This window comes from Pseudorasbora parva, chromosome 24, assembly GCF_024679245.1.
Source record: "Pseudorasbora parva isolate DD20220531a chromosome 24, ASM2467924v1, whole genome shotgun sequence".
Lineage (NCBI taxonomy): Eukaryota > Metazoa > Chordata > Actinopteri > Cypriniformes > Gobionidae > Pseudorasbora > Pseudorasbora parva.
Window position 1 is genome coordinate 20,664,616 of NC_090195.1, and position 19,859 is coordinate 20,684,474.

Consider the following 19,859-nt stretch of genomic DNA (forward strand, 5'->3'; position numbering starts at 1 on the left):
TTGTTGTGCTCCTTGATCCATTTCTGAACCATTTTTGCTTTGTGGCAGCAGGGCGCATTATCCTGCTGAATCCGTTTCCACCAAGGGTGTACATGGTCTGCAACAATGCTAAGGAAGGTGGTACGTGTCAAAGTAACATCCACATGGATGGCAGGACCCAAGGTTTCCCAGAAGAACATTGGCCAAAGCATAACACTGCCTCCGGCGGCTTGCCTTCTTCCCATAGTGCATCCTGGTGCCATATGTTCCCCAGGTAAGCTGCGCATATGCACCGGCCATCCATGTGATGTAAAAGAAAACATGATTCATCAGACCAGGACACCTTCTTCCATTGCTCCTTGACCCAGTGTAAGGCCGCCCAAATCGTCCCAATGGAGGCTAACGATCGGCGGTTGAAGGTCGCTGCGCGTTCGGTCTTTTCAGCAGGACAAAGGGATTTTATTCAAATTTCTCTTTATCTGACTCCATTTAATCATAATTTAGGATTTAGGTTAGAATGCCAATTGGTTATTTGGTCATTTATAATAGTTTAAGTACACATTTAATTATTCTGTTTAACCCTTTGTTGAAATTTTGGCCGTTTGTAACCTAAATAATTCCAGAGCAAGTCAGAATCAATCAAAGTGTTACAATTTATCAACAGTCAGGTAAATGTATAATGCCAATTACATAATCAATTCAAAGGTAATCCATATATAACATCAAATACTCTGAAGTAAAGAATGAAATATACTTGACTTCTGAAATTTACCTAATGCTGGCTATCTTGAGACATCCAACATTACGGGCTGTTTAAAGTGTCAAGCCCTGAGCTCTTTGCAATATTTCCTTAAATACTCAGAACCAGATGCATACCCAGAACCATTTGAAACTCTTTCAAATGGAAACACGAGTTCACAATAGGAATTTGCATTAATCAAGGCCTATAGACTTGTATGGAAGAGAGGCCAAATGGCTGAAAGCCACATCCACCATACACCAAGGAAAGACATCTTTAAACTCTTAAAACATTTATGATGTTCTAGTTTACTTCTGTGGAGTTGTACAAGTCGCACTGAGACATTTCAAATGATATCAAACACATATAATACTCTATCGTGTGGATTGACATTGTAAAAGACAGATTTTGTGTGTATTTTCAGTGATCTCAGCATTAGAGAGGGAAGGAATTGGGGGAGAGGGGGTCAACAGGGAAAGATGTAGATTAGCTGATAGTGAGGTGAGACTTGCGTCTCCAGTGGTGTGTGAGGGACACCACAGATGTTAGTTTCAGATGTTAATTTCTTTTATTTTCTCAGAGAGTCCTTGTTCCTCCTTTAGACATTTCGGCATCTACTAGTTTTTTCAGCCTTACATCAGTTATGATGCTCCTGTGCCCACTGCTGGCGCTTTTGGTGGCAAACGGGTCCGCACCTTGACAGGTCTGCGGCTATGCAGCCCCATACACAACAAACTGCAATGCACTATGTATTCTGACACCTTTTTTATCAGAACCAGCATTAACTTCTTGAGCAATTTGAGCTACAGTACCTCGTCTGTTTGATCGGACCACACGGGCCAGCCTTCGCTCCCCACGTGCATCAATGAGCCTTGACCACCCATGACCCTTTCATTTTAATGGAGAAGTGCTGGATGGAAGGAGTGGTGGTGCCTTTATATAGGCTTATAGTTTATTTTAATGTTAGGAGTGTAATAAAAAAAAATATTATTTTACCCTTGTTTTATAGTTGAGTCACAGACACATAATTGTATTAGAGCACACTTGCAAATGCTAAATACAGTTGAAAACACAAAGGAAAGGCAGCTGTACTGCTTTATATCACACGCACATGCATGAAGGGTACACCAAGCTGATAAGATGGGAATGTTCAGAGCTATAGTCAGGCACTCAGTGAGTGACAGGGTAAATGATGAGAAGTGTGACATAAACCAGCAGGTTAAACTCAGCTGTGAAAACAGAAGGGTAGCTGATAACACAGATGGTAGAACAGTCTTTCTCTCAGTTTGTGCTGTTATAGGATTTGTTAGACATGCACTGGGAGTTCCGCCCTGAGCAAACCAAGATGGATCCTTGTGGACTGAAGGAGATACTTTATAAGATCCATAACTCTGCCAACAATCTTCTGCACTCGGCTCTGGTGCTATTTACTGATCTCACAGCTGGAATACTTGGTCATTTGTTGTTCAGACGGTACTTTCACTTCCTCGTCTCTGTGCTGGTGCTGTTTGGACCTGTTCTGAGTCTCTGGGTATCCAAGTACAGCATATTTGGCAACAAGAACCACTACCTGTACAGGCAAGATCTTACTTAGTTAACTGTATCAGAGGAATTAATTATGAGACCTTATTGCATTTTTTTTTAAGTGTGAAGTTGATCTTATAATTTCCATCAAATCTTTTACCTTTAAAATATGATTTTTTTAACACTTTACAATACAATTCAATTACTGATTGTGCGAGAACCCAATAGGAATTGCTGTTTTATAAATTTATGCATAATCAATAAATATTTTTTTTTTTTGCATTTATTTTGGTTTATGTCAATTTTATAAATATATATTGTTTATTGTTTTCTCACATTCATAATACATCAAATCATATTCATTTATTCATCTTGTTGAAATGGTAAATTAAAATAATTAAAATCAATGTTAGAGCCTAATGTAAACAAATTGAACCTATAATTGTTACCATATTTCTTTATTAAATAATATGTATAATATTTATTATTATGAAGCGATTAATTATTTTAAATGGTAAAATATTTAAGCTGCAATGCAAACTTGATCTTAATCTGTATTTTTCCCAGACTTTGCTTGTTTTTAGCATAAACCTCTCTAAATTTAATTAGGTTTGTGTAGCCTAATTGTAGTGTCTTAATACTCTATATTACTTTACTTTATTTATTTTTATTGATGTATTTGAATTATTTATTATCTTTGTATTGCCTTTGTGTTCTGAGATGTCTCGTTGATTCTGGTTGTTGTGATCTCATAGGGTGTTCCTGCGTTCATGCTGGGGCTGGACCTGTATATTGTGTGGTTCTTTCACCTTTCTTCTGTCATACTGCATCAGTAACTCCCTTGTTCACTCAGTCCGTCACCTCTCTCGGCTTGCTGTGACCGGGACGCTGTGGATACTGATCCGTCATGTTCTCTCCTTCCTAGTGGACGCCTCAGGAAGCTGTTTTGAGCCTCTACAAAGCACCATGGAAGTTTGCAGGAGCCCCAGGGAGCTCCTGGACTCTGATACAGGCCACTTATTACTACTGAGAGAGGAAAAGGGTCAAGCAGCCTGCCTTAATGCTGGGCTACGATGGAAGGGATGTGAGGTGTCTGATGACATTCTGATTCTAAGTTTATGCTGTTTGATTCTTGCTGAGGAAATGGCCGTTTTTGGGCCCTGCATGGCTCTAGGAAAGCCTCTGGGGGCGCCACTGAGGATTCTCTTCATGCTGTGCGTGTTGTTGATGAGTCTCTGGATCTTCCTGATTCTCTGCTTGCTAGGGCACTTCCCACAGTTCCCTTCCCAGCTGGTCGGAGGAGCTCTTGGGTATCTGGGATGGAAGGGACTTTATAAAGGCTGGTATGTTTTAATGCCTGGCTCGTGCTGTAGACCAAAAGCTTTGCAATCGGACATCACTAATAAAACTGCAGTAAATGTGTCATAAATGTTAAGGAAATAAGAAATTCTCCAAGATGCATCTATTTGAATTTGCACAGTATACTGTATGTATGTATATATATATATATATATATATATATATATATATATATATATATATATATATATATATACACACACACACACACACACACACACACACACACACACACACACACACACACACACACACACACACACACACACACACACACAGTACTGTGCAAATTCAAATAGATGCATCTTGGAGATGTTGCCGCAGTTCTTCTGGATTTAATCTGTGTTTTTACTGTATTTTTCTTTATGTAATCAGAGACAGACACGATGATGGAGAAATCAGATCTCCATGTGGAGTACTGGCTGTTGTCAGACTCTTTGTGCATGCAAAAATCTTACTTGATTATTACAATTAATCGCAAAATTAAAGTTTTGAAATGTAAACTTATATTTCTTACTGACACTATGACACATTCTATAAATAACTGGCTTGAAAACCATTTGGTGTGAATATACTAACCTGCCCAAGACCTTTGCAAAGTACAATATATATATATATGTTGTATTTTGATTAACTAATGTTAACAAAGACCAGATAATGCATTATCTATAGAGTTAAGTAATAATACCTTTTTGTAAATGGTTAGTTAAAAAAAAAAAAATCTTATATTCACCAAGTATGCATTTATTTTATCATAAAGTAAAGTAAAATTACTTGTTAAATTTACTTAAAAAAATATGTGGTAAGTGGTTGCACAACTATATTGAGCAATTTTTACAAATAACAATTTAGTTATATGAACAAAAAAAATTCAAGTAAAGCTGGCACAATTTCTTTGAGTAAAAACAAACCATTTGAATTTGTCAAATGAATTTGTCACTGTTACATAATATGTATATGTGCCGTTTACTTAATGATGTTAAATTTATAAAAGTTTATTATGTAAGGTGAATACTGTTATCAATTTAATTTGCCTTTAAAAAAATTAAATAACAACAAGCATATTTTTAAAAAATAAAATGCAAAATTAACTCATTAGACAAACTAAAAATATTTAATTGAGAGAAGGAATTCCATCCAATGAATTTGTATGTGCCCACAGCCTAAACACAGGCACCACTCTTTATAGCAATGGTAACCACAAAATTACAGAAACTCCTCAATGTCCAACATAACTGAACATTAAACACTAACATAAACTAGTAACATATTTCCCTTTACTGAAATTACATAAAATAACACTTTAATCCATACATTTTCTCTCGCATGCTGGGAACTACAGATCCACTGCCCAGTTAGTGTCAGCACAAATATTTCATGTAGTTTTAATGCAAATTAATTAAGTAAACTTCAGTTTTAAATATATTAGGCTGATTGAACACAAACATATCTAATTTCGACTTTTTCGAATTGAATTAAGTAAAGTAAACATCATTTAAATGTGTCTTATCTGTGAAGGGCCTGAATATTTTTTTTGAGTATATACTGTGAAATATTATTGAAATGACTGCTTTCTATTTTAATCTATTTTAAAATGTAATTATTTTTTCTGTGGTGGAAAGCTGAATTTTCAGCATCATTACTCCAGTCTTCAGTGTCACATTATCCTTCAGAAATCATTCTTATATGCTGATTTGATGCTCAAGAAACATTTGTTCCCCTTGTTATTAATGTGTTTTCTGCTTTTTTGTGTAAACCATGATACAATTCTTTCAGGATTCTTTGATGAATAAAAAGTTAAAAAGACAGCATTTATTTAAAACAGAAATCCTTTAAAACTGTATAAATCTCTTTACTGTCACTATATATATATATATATATATATATATATATATATATATATATATATATATATATATATATATATATATATATATATACCTGTTTATATAAGTTAAAGAAATAAAAAAAAATTATTTCGCAAGGTTTCAAGTGTATATATATATATATATATATATATATATATATATATATATATATATATATATATATATATATATATATATATATATATATATATATATATATATATATATATATATATATATATATATATATATATATATATATACTTATTTTCCTGTTATGCCAAACCATAATGCATTTATAAAGTTTTTTTGTTCTTTTTTTACATTAGGAATGAAAACATGAGTGATGCCACATTTAGCCAAACTCTTTATTGAGTAAAAACTACTACAGTTGATTCTGTTGATGTAACTAAAGCTCAAGTCAGTGCAGTGTGACTGTGGTTGTGAAACTCAATATGACATGTTTTACTTTTCAGCAAATGTGTGTGTTTGTGTGTCGGCTGTCGTTCTCAGTAGATAAGCGCTTTTGAAGATAAGTCTCCTCTGGGCTTCTTAATCTTGTCAAAATTCTTGATGATGACATCATACAGCATGGCCTAGAGTCGAACAGAATGGATGAAATCAGTCGTAGCCATCGTACGACACACTCAAGAAATGCAGCATTGAGATGTTTTTATTAGGGTAAGCCGAGACTGGACTCACGTAAGTGTTGCGAATCTCCAGTGCTACGATGCGTAACTCGCAGTACTGGTGCTGATCTAGTTCGTGGACAAGCTGCCTGAAATCTCCCTGTTTCCAAGCAACAAAACAATCAAATTATCAAAGATTTTTGAAAACATATTTAATTCAGCTGGATAGCAATGTAACATAAACTAAACGGACCACATGGGGCTGTTTGGAAGCCTTGGCTACAGCGTCTCCCCTCTCGCTGTAGTACCTGAGTAAACACAAACACATTAACAAACTATAATATAAATAACTATAATTGCATTTGTAACAGAAACATCATCAGGAGGTTAGTGTTTCACTGTGGTTGTGATGCAGTCTGGTCACTTACTTGGAAATCTGTGTCTGGAATCCCTCGATCTTGGTGCGGGTGGTGGTAAACAGTTCGAAAACTTTTTCCTGTAGGAACATTTTAGCCTCATCAATATGTTCAAGTACAATATGTTTAAGTTCCTGTGACATTACTCCAGTCTTCAGTGTCACATGATCATTTTGTAGTGTTCTTTGTGCCTTATTTGATCAATGTAGTTCATCCTTGCTTTCAAAAAAAAAAACATATAATCTTACTGACCCCAAACATTTGATTGGTGATGTAATTTAAAACTATAATTGAAATGTAAAATTAAATATAAAATAATTCATATTTAAAATGTATATTTAAAAACATAAAGCAGCACATATATTCTGCAAGTGTCATCCACACACATTTATAAAACTTGCATCATCAGGGGATTTTTTTTGGCCAAAGGTTAAAGCCAGTAGAGGGAGCTATTTCCCCATGTTTTCAACCATAGACCATACCTCAGCTCTCATCACGAGAGCTCATTCAGCTCATTCATGATGGTGAATAGCCTAGAAATCTAGACACACCCTAGCGGCAGCAAATCTAATCTGCCCGCGAGTGTCGTCTAGCAACTCTCAATACCCTTCTGAGCTGTATTTGCCTAACTCTTGCCGGGCCAATCACATTGTGTATAGAGTTGGTGGGCGGGGCCATAATGACGACGGCCGAGTTGCGTTTGCGTGCTTCTAGTAAACACAGAAACTGGCAAACGGTGGCGGTCTTTCGAATCAGCTTTGACCACGACTCTGGAAGACTTGGAGTTAAGCTTTTCTCTGAGAAAAGAACAAAGAACGGCACTGAAGTCATTCTTAAAAAGGGAAGATGTGTTCTGAGTTTTGCTGACCAGATACGGCGAATGTTTAATCTCTCAACGAGCTCTGCTTCACCTTCGTTGCTCTGGTTGGTTGTAGCGCTATCCTGCAGAGGGAGTTTGAAAGACAACCGTTTATCCTGCCCCTCGGATTGATCCCTGTCTATGGTGAGTTTCCAGACCAAACATCTTGATGTGGGTTTGGCTTGTCAGGCTAGACGGTGAATGTAATCTGACTCCTGCAGCATTAGTGCTGTGACACTCGCTCGGCGACTCACTCATTATATTGAACTGACACGTTCAGTTTTTAATTGTAGTGTCTGTTCTCTAACTGAACTGATTTTATGAAAATGAACGCAGTCGGCAAATGATCCAGTAATCTATGCTGCATTCACGTGCCCTCAGAATTAGCGTAAATACGAGTTTCCTATTGCACATGAATTGCCCTGTTTCAAAGCAGCTTCAAGGTGTTAACATAAAAATAATGCAACAAAAATTTAATTTGACCGTAAAGCCGCGCCGGAGAAAATGGTGATGTCATCCGGCTAATTTAAAGGGTTACTTCAGCGATTAGCATATGGCTTTGTATCAGTAGAAACCCTGGAATATATTCAAATTATTGTGCTTTCCCCCCTCATATCTCCCTGAGACAAGAGATTTATGCATTTTATTTCTGGAAAAATTCCTCCTATGATGCAAATTGACGATTTTTGCATCATAGGAGGAATGTTTGCCCAAAGGCTAAAGACTACAGCCAGCAGAGGGAGCCATTTCCGCATGTTTTGAATCTGCGCATGGGGGATGGAGATCACACTCAGCTGGCAGGGAGAGCTCAGCTGGCAGCTACAGGCACTCATTTAAACAGAGATATGGTGAGCAATGTAAGTCTTTTAACTTCTCAAATTAATTTCTATGAAAGTTAAGCTTGCAAAGGCATGAACTGAAACACGCCAGACTGAACTCACGTTGTGAATGTATGCCGCGAGTGTAGTCGCGATTACCTCAGCTCTCATCACTCGTGCAGTTAGTGCTCAGTGCTGTCTGTGAGACTCGCGCGGTGACTCACTCATTATATTGAACAGACACGTTCAGTTTTTAATTGTAGTGTCTTCTCTAACTCAGTCGCAGTAATCAAGTTGGTGGCATTGGGAATGGCCTCACAGGGCAGTGATGCATTCTGGGAATTGTAGTCTTTCATCCCCATGGGACAAAAATACATTTTCTGTCTTTTCTCAGTCTAAAAGACACCAAATTCAAAAATAATTTCACATTTCTACTGCATTGATGAGCCAGTTTAAATACAGATTCATCTTCCCAGCGCTGAAGTGCCCCTTTAAATGATCATAAAGTGTCAGTGCGGGCTAGATCTGCCCAACTGAGCAGGCCAAGCCAAAGGCGACCGTGGCAAGCAAGCAAACTCCTTCAGGGCCAGAATGAAGAAAAATAAACCTTGTGAGAAACCAGGCTCAGTCAGAGTGCCAGTTCTCCTCTGGTCAACGAACAAACAGTATGATTATAATTCTGGCAACATTGATCGGAGATCGACGGGTTTAATGAGGATGTATCAATGAGGCATTTACAGGGGAAGTCTAACTGAAACGTTCTCTACAGACACTTCAGTCATTATCATCATAACGCATTATCATATAGCATTATTTAGCAAGTTATTCGATTTTTTTCGAATACATATGCAGATATTCGAATCTTAGCTTACAGAAAAAGTTATTTCATTTAGTCACGATATAGGGCTAACTGACCTGTACAGAAACTCCGAAATTGTTCCCATCTTCAATTCTGGGGACCTGTAGCTGAATCCACATTGACACCTGCACAAAAATGTATTAAAATGCTTTATTAAATGTCTCGAAGCCCACAGAGTCTACATGCTGTATAATATTAACTATAAATTAAAATATTATAGAACCAGTTGAGCAATTACAAATGTCAAAAAAGTCAAATAATCGAAAAAGGTAAAAATTGAATCATCTTTTTTTTACAGGTTTAACAGGTTGACAGTTTTTTTTATTTTATTTTGTATGTAGCTGTTCAGATCTGTAAGCATGATTATCACTTCCTCACCGTGTTGAGACACTCCTTTAGAGTCTGAATCTCAGGCTTGATGAGCTTGAAGAGTTTCTCTAATGTCTCATTGCAGGCGATGGGACCACATGGAGGACCTTTCAGATCAAAAATAATATCATTAGTTAAGTTTGTGCTCTCCAAATCACCACTTTAGTTTAAGGACAGAGATGGATGGAATACTTTGGCTACATACGAAATTGCATAATTTCCTAATAATGTCCATAATTTCCTACAGATGAAAAAACAGTATGTGGCAAAAGAAGTGTGTCCGAATTCACAGTACTCATAAAAGAGCAGGCAAAAAGCCACGACTTCTAGTGAGATTCTGAAGGGTTCATACGATGGATGTTTTACTAACCCATGAGGACACGGGAGAGGAATTGTGAATGGCTGTGAAGATTACATTCATACTACACATATTCATACCATATAGAACAGAGTTTTGTTATTCAAAATCTTTAGGTTCTGCACAATGTCCATGACATTCTCAGTCCAACAGTGCCAACCTGTGTTCATGCTGTGAATTACACATTGACATTTTAAATTTGGGGGAATTCAGATCCAGGCAAAAGGGAACTGAACAATTAACATTTGCAGTTTCATTTTCGAAATTGCATTTATACATTTACCTTCATCCTCTTCTTCTCCTTTCTCTCCACCCTTCTTTCCCTCTTTTCCCTCTTTGGCCTCTTTCTGTGTGAATAAAATGTTCAAATGTTACTTAAAGGGTTAGTTCACCCAAAAATAAAATGTATGTCATTAATGAATCACCCTAATGTTGTTCCACATCCATAAGACCTACTTTCATCTTCAGAACACAGTTTAAGATATTTTATATTTAGTCCGACAACGTATCTAAGTGTATGCACACTATACTGTCCATGTCCAGAACGGGAATAAAAACATCATCACAGTAGTCCATATGTGACATCAGTTAGTTAATTAGAATCTCTTGAAGCATCGAAAATACATTTTGTTCCAAAAATATAAAAAACTACGACTTTATTCAGCATTGTCTTCTCTTCCGCGTTTGTTTTCAAACCTCAAATAAAGATTGAAATGGTCATGAATCACCGGATTGATTCATGATTTGGATCGCGTGTCAAACCGCTGAAATCACGTGACATTGGCAATCCAAATCATAAATCATAAATCGTAGTTTTTGTTATTTTTGGAACAAAATGTATTTTTGATGCTTCAAGAGATTCTAATTAACTAACTGATGTCACATATGGACTACTTTGATGATGTTTTTATTCCCTTTCTGGACATGGACAGTAAAGTGTGCATACACTTGCATACGCTCTCTGACTAAATATAAAATATCTTAAACTGTGTTCTGAAGATGAACGGAGGTCTTACGGGTGTGGAATGACATTAGGGTGAGTCATTAATGACATACATTTAATTTTTGGGTGAACTAACCCTTTAAACTTAACCACAAACTTGGAGTTGCAATAATGATCTAAAAAGTATTTAATTTGGATAATTAGTGTAATTTTTGGGGTAAAACTTGACTGAGCAATAATGTGAACAAGGAATTAAATTCATTATGAATGTCATTCATTTATACGATGCCGTATGACATTTTTCATGTATATTATGTATGTTAAAATATAGTAAATGTCTAAAATGTTGCTAATATGCAGTATATTTTAAATAAATGTTTCATGATATTTGTAAAAATGGGATGCATTTGAGTCATTTGTTTGTCTTGGTATATTTGTTCTATATTGAAATAATGTAAATAATCAGGGTTGTTAATAAAAATGAATGTGTTATAACTACTACCTCCTCTTTCTTCTTCTTCTTAAGCTCCTCTTTGACAGGGTCCGGGATCGGGATGTCCAGAGGAGCCCTGATGACAGCAAGATCCTTCAGACTACAGGAACCCTAAAAAATAGTAAAATAACATAAATACAAACACAAATGACATTGTTGAACCACAGCACAACCTGCACTCACTGAGTCTGAATATTTATGATGCACCTGCTGCATGACTTCATACCTGTAATATTTTATCCATCGCTGCAATTTTCTCAGGGAAGACGTTTGAGATTAACTGTTCAGCCTGATAATAGAATGACACGTAACAAACTTTTACTATACAGTTATTGTTACTAATGCAAAATCATAATATGTTAATATTGGTTCCCCTTCGAACTGCTCCATGAATCTGTCACGTTGTTTCATTTCTTTTCACAATTATAATAGTGTACACAGTTTTAACTATAATAACTAGAATTGTAGCATTTTTACTGAGGTAAATTTGTAAAAAGAGTGATGACAGAGAGTGGCATTTTAAGTTTAATTACCTCTTTGGTGATTTTTTGGGAGAATCCATCCACCTGCAAAGCACATAGGAAGTGTTTGTCAAACATCTTTAACACAAATGCGCCTTCATTATTTATGCTGATGTTTATATGAAGGATTATAACTAAAATTCCCTATTTTTTCGCTCAATAACAGTCATGAATTATTTTAAATTATGTTTCGGGCCTATTATTGGCGGCTTACCTGTTTCTTAGACGCGGGGCTCATGTCTAAGGAAGTCATTTTTGCAGAATAGTCGTTTCGATTTGTCCTTTTGCAAAACTTTACTGAACCTGTTTGCAGAAAAACGCGTTTATTGTCTTATCCCACTGGGTAACGTGGGGTTTAGTTTGAAAAGAGAAGATGAAATCCAGTTGTTTTCGACGAAACGACGAGAAGTCGCAGTTAGTCAGCACAAATAATGAAAGTGAAAGTGAATTATGCATTAAATAAATAATTCCGGATGTCACCGAAGGGGGCGAAACTAACCAAAATACGTTTAGCGAGCCTACGGAAATAGGCTATGCTTTGCCAAATAGAATAAAAGTCTAATAGGATACAGAACATGTAGCTTTAGTTCTGTCTTATATATATATATAATATTTTTTGTTATTGAACAAAATTCAATATTTTGTTATTATGTCATTATGTTATTTTGTTATTGAAATATTATTGAACTATATTGACAAAAACATTGTATGCCCCTTTTATGTATTTAACGGATAGAACAATATTTAAAATATTGCTAATATATATTTAAAATTAATTAGAAAAAATATTATGTAAAATATATGTATAATGTATGTATGTAATGTATTTTAAAATGTGTGTTTTTTAAAAACTATATATGTATTTTACAAACATAAATTTTAAATAAAATGTAATTTAAAAATATTTGGGATATATTTCAGTTATTTATTTGTGCGAATAGCCAATGGTTTTCCTGTGTTTTACACAGGAATATTTTTTAATACAATTTGAAATTTAAAAATGAAAGTATATAGTGTATAGCCTACATAGACCCTAACAGTAAGAACCAAAAGAACATTGTTTTCTTAGTGTGAAGAATATTCTAAAAATCTTTTTTCCACTATAAAGAACATTTGCAGATGTTAAATGTTCTTCATGGAACCATTGATGCTAAGAACCTTGTATACAAAACACTTATATTATTCCTAAAAGTTGCTTTTAATGATATCAACAAAGGACAGAGACAATACTGTAATTAGGGAAAGAGATAGTGTAGGGTAGACTGGCCCTGCGTCCCAATTCGCATACTATCCATCCTAAATAGTATTCGAAAATAGAATTAGTATGTCCCAAATCGTAGTATGTTGAAAAGAGTATTCCAAAGATTCCCGGATGGTTTACTATTTCCGGTCCGAATTCACAGTATGGATCGATGGGCACTCTAACGGCTGATATTGCCCACAACCCATTGCGAGTTGGCCGAGGATTCGATTAGAACTACAAACGCGGATAAAAAGCGTTAAAAAACTACAAACATGACGGATGTGCGAGTTCGACGGTTAAGTAGAGAAGTTTAGATAAAGGGGTTTGAGTGACCAACTATCAATATTTAACCTGACAAAAATATATTTATTCAGTGTTGTCACATTATATTTCACCTGCAGCAGCATTGAGAACTTTTGAAATGACACGTTTGGCCATTAACTTTTAAATGCATCATTATATTTAAACTGTCAATACATGAGGAGAGTCTCTGCATTAAAGACCCACACATGGCAGATCAACGAGCGGCTACATTTCTCTCCGATACGGTAGGAGATTAAACTGAATGTGAAGGATTTGAACTGTGACGAATCTGACGATGATTGACAGGGCAGATAAACGGTGACGGGATGCACGTAACTAAGCGACAGTCCGCGAGTCAGACTAAGCGAGTCCGTTAAAGATGGCGAAGTAGTATGTCCCGAAGCTTGCATACTTTTCTGCTACACACTCAAAAGTATATACTTTTTCTTCACAAAAAGAGTACATACTTTTAGGACGTAGTATGGGTATAGTTGTAACACTACCAATTCCACGAATCACGGATAAGATTGGAGTCATATGACAGTTTCAGTTTCCTCTGGCTTCCTTTATGATCCCAGATGGAGGTTTCCTGAAGCTACAGCAGAAAATATAATTCTGAGATAAGAAAGTAAAATAAAAAAAATATATAAAAATAACAAGAGAATATTTTGCTTATTAACGTTACCTCTACCGTTGTAGATAATGTTGTATGAGTTCATACCTGTCAAGTATCCAAGTATGTCAAGTATATGGCTGGGAAACTCCCGTATTTTACCCTTCTTTTCCCGCCGTCCTCCCGTATTAGTATTTTTCTGTAAATATCCCGTATTTTAATCTGCATTATTAAAAAAAAATAATACCAGAGGAAAAAAACTAAAACATTTCCCATCTGCGCTCTGTAACTAGCCTCGCGATAACTGCCATCTGCAGGTTGCAGTTATCGCGAGGTTCATGTGTGAGGTCGATGACGAGTGACAACGCGGGAAAAAAAACAAGACGGAAGGCACTCCTGCCAAAAAAACATAACCCTCGTGTAAATACCGTGATCAATGGGACAGCGAATGTAATTTTCTGAAGAGGAGCAGGGTGAGGGACAGTCACGCGTTTTGCAAGTTTTGTAACTGCCACTTCAGCATCTCACATCCATATCGTGCGACAGCGGAAGATCTTTTAAAGTGACAGTAACCACTTAGAATGACAATGTAAAGAACTAAATAACTTGACTTATCTTGACTAAATAACTTCAATACCTTTAATAAGGATTAATCTATATATATTATTCATAACGTATGCAGTTTATGCATACCTGTTACAACTTACCCCAGTAGTGAGGTAGGTTGTAACAAAGGACCAATTTGTCACCATCTCACAAAGTCTGTGGGAGTTGGAGCTATTTGCTATTTGTAGTAGACAAATGTGGATACTTTGCCTAAAAGTTTCTGACATGTAGCTAAAAAAAGGGTTAGGTGCTGAAGAAAAAAGTTTTACATCCATACCCGGTCTCCCTACGCAGCATGCTGTTTCTCGCAATACAAACCCAGATAGCATGGTGACATTGATTCAATGTTGAAATTCCATCAGAATCATCATTTTGGTTGAGGTTGAAATTTCAATGCTAAGTAATATTGGATCAATGTTGAAAATTCAATGCTAACACCATACTGGACCAATGTTGAAAATTCACTGCTAAATAATATTGGATCAATGATGATAATTCCACGCTTTTCAGTGTTGAAAAGACAAACATTGAATCAATGCTGATGTTTGGTCATCTTAATTCTCCACCGGTGAAGCTTAATTGGGTACATTTGTGTGAATGTGAGCACATTTATTATCCTCAAAGGATACGATGAGTACACCAACGAGTATGTGGATTCACAAAGAATACATAAATGTAAATTTTGTAATTGTAAGCCTTTCTTTAAATTTTTCTGGAAGAGTTAAAATTGTATGCGTGTTTGATTTCTGACTCTTCCAATAAGAAAGCTGTAAAAACTATGAATCTTTTTAAAAGGTATATTATTTTCCTGCTTACTGGCATGTAATGTTGTCATTCTGTGTTTCATGTTATTATAATAAAAAATGTAAAAAACAAATAAAAAAAAACAAAGAACTTCTACCATAAATTTAGTCTATCAGTTTTAAATAAATAAAAATGTAGGATATTATTATTATTTAAATCATGTAGAATGTACATGTATTTCATTATTTATCTAAAGAATAGAGTTAATAAAGAATTTAGAATATGTGTCCCTATCGAATGCGCCACAATCCAATCCAGTAGGTGGCGGTAATGCACCTTCAAGACATCCACCAATCAACCAAAGCAAGCGCAGCTGAACAGACTTCAATCGCGAACACAGGACAACGACCGTGTTTTTTAGAGGTAAGTGGCCTACAAAAATATAATTATAAAATTCATCTCAATTTTAATTTAGTGTTTTTATTCATCTTTATGTTTTACAACTTGTGTGTTTCTGCTCAGCGAGTTAGAGTGAACTGCAATGTTAATAATAGTCACATGAACGCCCTCGTATGTTACTCAACCAACGGCCAGGATAATCTTAATACATTGAGTTTCAGTTTGTTTTTCACCAAACCATATCATATTTGTATTCATTTTTTTTTCTTAAGATTGGCATATACACTGTGAATTGCGTCCGAATTCTGACTCGTGCAACTTTTTTTTTTTTTTTTTTTGTCGTGCGTCGTTTGTTGTGAGGTGTTCATCTATTTTATGAGATGATTTTAGTATTAAGATGATTAATCTGTGCGTGCAACGAGTAAAATGTGCATTTGTGGAAACGGTGCCGCACATGCATTCATTGACTTGTGAGTCGATCCTATTTGATTCATTTAGATTTTGAGACCATATAGGATCGACTCACAAGTCAATGAATGCATGTGCGGCGCGGATCCACAAACGTATCTTACTCGTTGCACACACAGATGAATCATTTTGAATCATCCTATATTCGTCCAGTGTATAAACGAGAGGCGATCGGAAGGTTAGATGAATTTCTGGCTTGTCAGTAATTGTGTTCGCCACACATGAGAGTACCTCACAGCTGAAGCAGAACTAGAACTGATTGACCTGTTAGCGCTGAGGGGAAATACAATCAGCTCATAACTCTGCTTCAGCTGTGAGATATCATCACGAGAGCAGATCACAACATCATTACAGTTTAATCTTTAATGCAGCAAGAAAAAAGAAAAGAGTGAGATCTTTAAGTTCTGTAGGCAGCTATATCAAACTACAGAAATTTAGTAAACAGTTGTGCCTCCAGTTCGTGTTGTAAATGGAAAAAAAATCTCTTCCAAACCACCATGTAGCCTATACAGCTCCGCTATTTGGTCATTAATTTACTTGTTTCATTTTCACACTTTATTTATTTACTATTAAATACAATAATATTATTAGATAAAACACTGGATATATTCACTTTGCTTTTTCATTCATTGTGTGTCTGCAGGTCCTTTAAAGTCTTTAAAGTCCTTTAAAGTTCTGAATTTAATGTTACCGTTTTACCTGGGATATCAAGATATTGATAAAATTTCAAGTTTCACTTCATTTTGTAGTAGGCTATATTTGTAATGTATAATTAATCACATTTCCAAATATTTACCAACTTCTTGTTGTTTTAGATGCTGTGAATGCTGATAAAAAAGGAGGCATCAGAGTGTATCTTTGCTGGGACGGTGCAAAACTGGCTCCATTCCAACCTGAAAGGCTTTGGGGCATTGCTCATGGAGGAACCCCCTGAGTTTGGAGTATTATTCTTTCTTCTTCCTTCTTTCTTTCAGTAGTACTGTGTCATTTCTGTATTTATTGGCAAGTTTACATTTGTATTTACTTCCATTTTGCAGATGCACGTTGTCATGTTTTTCCAGGCTCTTCTCATTTGTGTCATAAATGCAGATGTAAGATTTCCTGTTGTAACTGTGGGAGCATAAATAAATGCATTTGCATGTAAACTGAAAGATGGTGTTTACTTTGAGTGACTTTTTGATGCAAAATCATATCGACTGCAGCCACACATGGTCTCTGATTAAAATGAATAAAATAAAGAGACAAATTAACTGGCTTAGAATCCTGCTGTACATAAAGCAAGATTGATCTATTTTTCATTGTTGAAATAACATTATTTCAGGGTGCAAACCTGATGAAAAATCAATGTTATATTTCAATACTGATTCAATGATATTTTGATTGATGCATTAACATTGATTCAACATTGATTCACTTAAATAAGTGGTTTAATTTTAGTTGGAAAACTATTGATTTTAAGCCCATCTTGATCTATTTTTCATCGTTCAAATAACATTATTTCAGGGTGCAGACCTGATGAAAAATCAACATTCTCAACATTGACATCTCAACATTGATTCAATGATATTTTAGTTGATGCATTAACATTGATTCAACACTGATTCACTGTTTGTCTGCTATCTGGGAATGTAGACAATTATGTGCAGGCCACTAGATCTAATCATCAGAACTGTTTATTCCTTGACTTTCTACTACATGCTCTCTTCTATCAGAGATATCCAGTGATTAAACAGAAAACCTCTGTTTGTTTGCATATCAAAGAGGACAGAACACGTCTGCTTAATCTTGTCAAACTGAATTGAGTAATATTGATTTAGTGTTATTGTTGTTTGGGTTAAAACTCCTTTCAAGTTCAATTACTGCTTGAAATGGCACAGTCCAAAGGGCAAAGTTCTCTTTTCTCATAAAATGTTGTGTGTGTGTGTGTGTGTGTGTGTGTGTGTGTGTGTGTGTGTGTGTGTGTGTGTGTGTGTGTGTGTGTGTGTGTGTGTGTGTGTGTGTGTGTGTGTGTGTGTGTGTGTGTGTGTGTGTGTGTGAGTGAGTGAGTATGGTCCTTGCTGTCACAGCCATTCAACAAATTCATACCATATATAATGTTTTTAATGTAATATTGTTTAAATGTATCTAAAAAAGTGTTATAATGTTTTGCACCTTCGTATGATTTTGAACCCCAAAAAACAGTACAAGCTCTAAACATGTGAATAGCTTTTACAGCAAATGTGTTACATATGACAGAATGTCATATTCACCGTGTTTAGTGTTGTAATGGGCTTCAGTGGATCTGTTATTTCACACAGATTAAAGTCTAACCAGAGTGGCTTTTCAGCTTATCTTTATCCACTTTCCTCTAATCTACCTCTCTGTCTTTCACACACACACACACACACACACACACACACACACACACACACACACACACACACACACACACACACACACACACACACACACACACACAAAACACACACGCTGTGATCTTTAGCCTGTTCATAGTGTTCCTGTACCCTCTCACGTTCTCACTTAATGGTCACCGTCATTGCACTGAAAATTTACCCTGCAGCATATAGCTGTGGTTTGTGTGTGTAGCCTACCCCCGCACTCGTGTTAAAAACTGAAGCCAAAACGTCTCGTGGTTGATCCTAGTAGCCCATAACCCCCTCCCCCACCACACCCCCTGTGTATTTTAATGGACGTGAGATAAACAGGTTTTAATTAGTTGATGCTATAAAAACGCGGGGTGTGGCGTCATGATTGATATCTTCTGTGAGTAAAACAGTCACTGGACACCAACTGACTTTTTTTCTGGATTTTTGGGAGGAGATTGGAGTTTTTAGCTTTAATTTCTACATTTCCACAAATGTTTATTTCACACCGACATAATGAATTGTTCTACTTCCTGCTCTCGACTGACTCGGTCCCAAATCTGCACAAGAACATTCAGCTTTAAAACGTATTTGGACACTTGTTGAAAATGCTGAAATGTTGTATAGGCTACAAGACCAAATATAAAACCAAAAGGCAGTCTGTAAACAAATTATGCTACTTTTCTCAGAACTATTTTTGCTATTGTTGACTCAAGGTAATTTTTGTGTGTCAACTTTTGGACATTTTTTACATTCTAGTGTTTCTTATCTGATTTGTGCACTGAAAAGTAGGTGAAATTTTTTCACCACATCTCAGAAAATCTATTGTTTTCAGCAGTCTCACAAATTATAATTAAAGCTAGCATTTTAAGTATTATATATACACACGCAATTCAAATTATTTTAAATATTTTATTATCGCTTTATTATAGTGTTATTATGTTTTATTTCAACAATAGAATTGAACAGTAAAATATTTTATATTCTATATTGAAATACTGAAAGAAAATTATATCGAACATCGAACATATGTTTGATGAGCAAGTTTTAAACGCACAGTATGTAATTTTCACCGCTAGATATCGCTTTTTCAAAACAATGCCGCTTGATGACGCCTTGATTTCACAGAATCATATGGGAGTTGTTGTCTTCACCTCTAAAGCCGGTGGAAAAGAGTTTGGTCGGCGGCTAGATCAATATATTAGGCATGCATGTAAAGATAATACTCGCGGCAAATCAAGAACACAAGATTAAATAACACATGTCTATGCCGGATGTGACCGCTCGCGTTGCAACAGCTTAAAGCTACACTCAACGTGACAAAGCTCCCCTTGCAAATCATTTGTCATTTGTGTCATTCCATTATAAATAGATTTGTCGCTCATG

General features: G+C 35.8%; 2 protein-coding genes across 2 annotated transcripts; one reads left to right on the top strand and one right to left on the bottom strand.

Annotated features, from left to right (window-relative positions):
• The first annotated feature begins 1,996 nt into the window (after positions 1–1,996).
• On the top strand, positions 1,997–3,713 carry fitm1 (fat storage inducing transmembrane protein 1). Its single transcript, XM_067435369.1, has 2 exons — positions 1,997–2,296; positions 2,998–3,713. Exons 1-2 carry the CDS (start codon positions 2,031–2,033, stop codon positions 3,668–3,670), a joined length of 939 nt encoding a protein of 312 aa, XP_067291470.1. The 5' UTR covers positions 1,997–2,030; the 3' UTR covers positions 3,671–3,713.
• Positions 3,714–5,823: 2,110 nt separating this feature from the next.
• psme1 (proteasome activator subunit 1) lies at positions 5,824–12,198 on the bottom strand. Its single transcript, XM_067435334.1, has 11 exons — positions 11,949–12,198; positions 11,747–11,779; positions 11,440–11,502; positions 11,223–11,324; positions 10,061–10,124; positions 9,429–9,526; positions 9,107–9,175; positions 6,527–6,594; positions 6,352–6,406; positions 6,172–6,258; positions 5,824–6,065 (listed from the first exon to the last, which is right to left on the bottom strand). Exons 1-11 carry the CDS (start codon positions 11,985–11,987, stop codon positions 5,979–5,981), a joined length of 765 nt encoding a protein of 254 aa, XP_067291435.1. The 5' UTR covers positions 11,988–12,198; the 3' UTR covers positions 5,824–5,978.
• Positions 12,199–19,859: the final 7,661 nt, after the last annotated feature.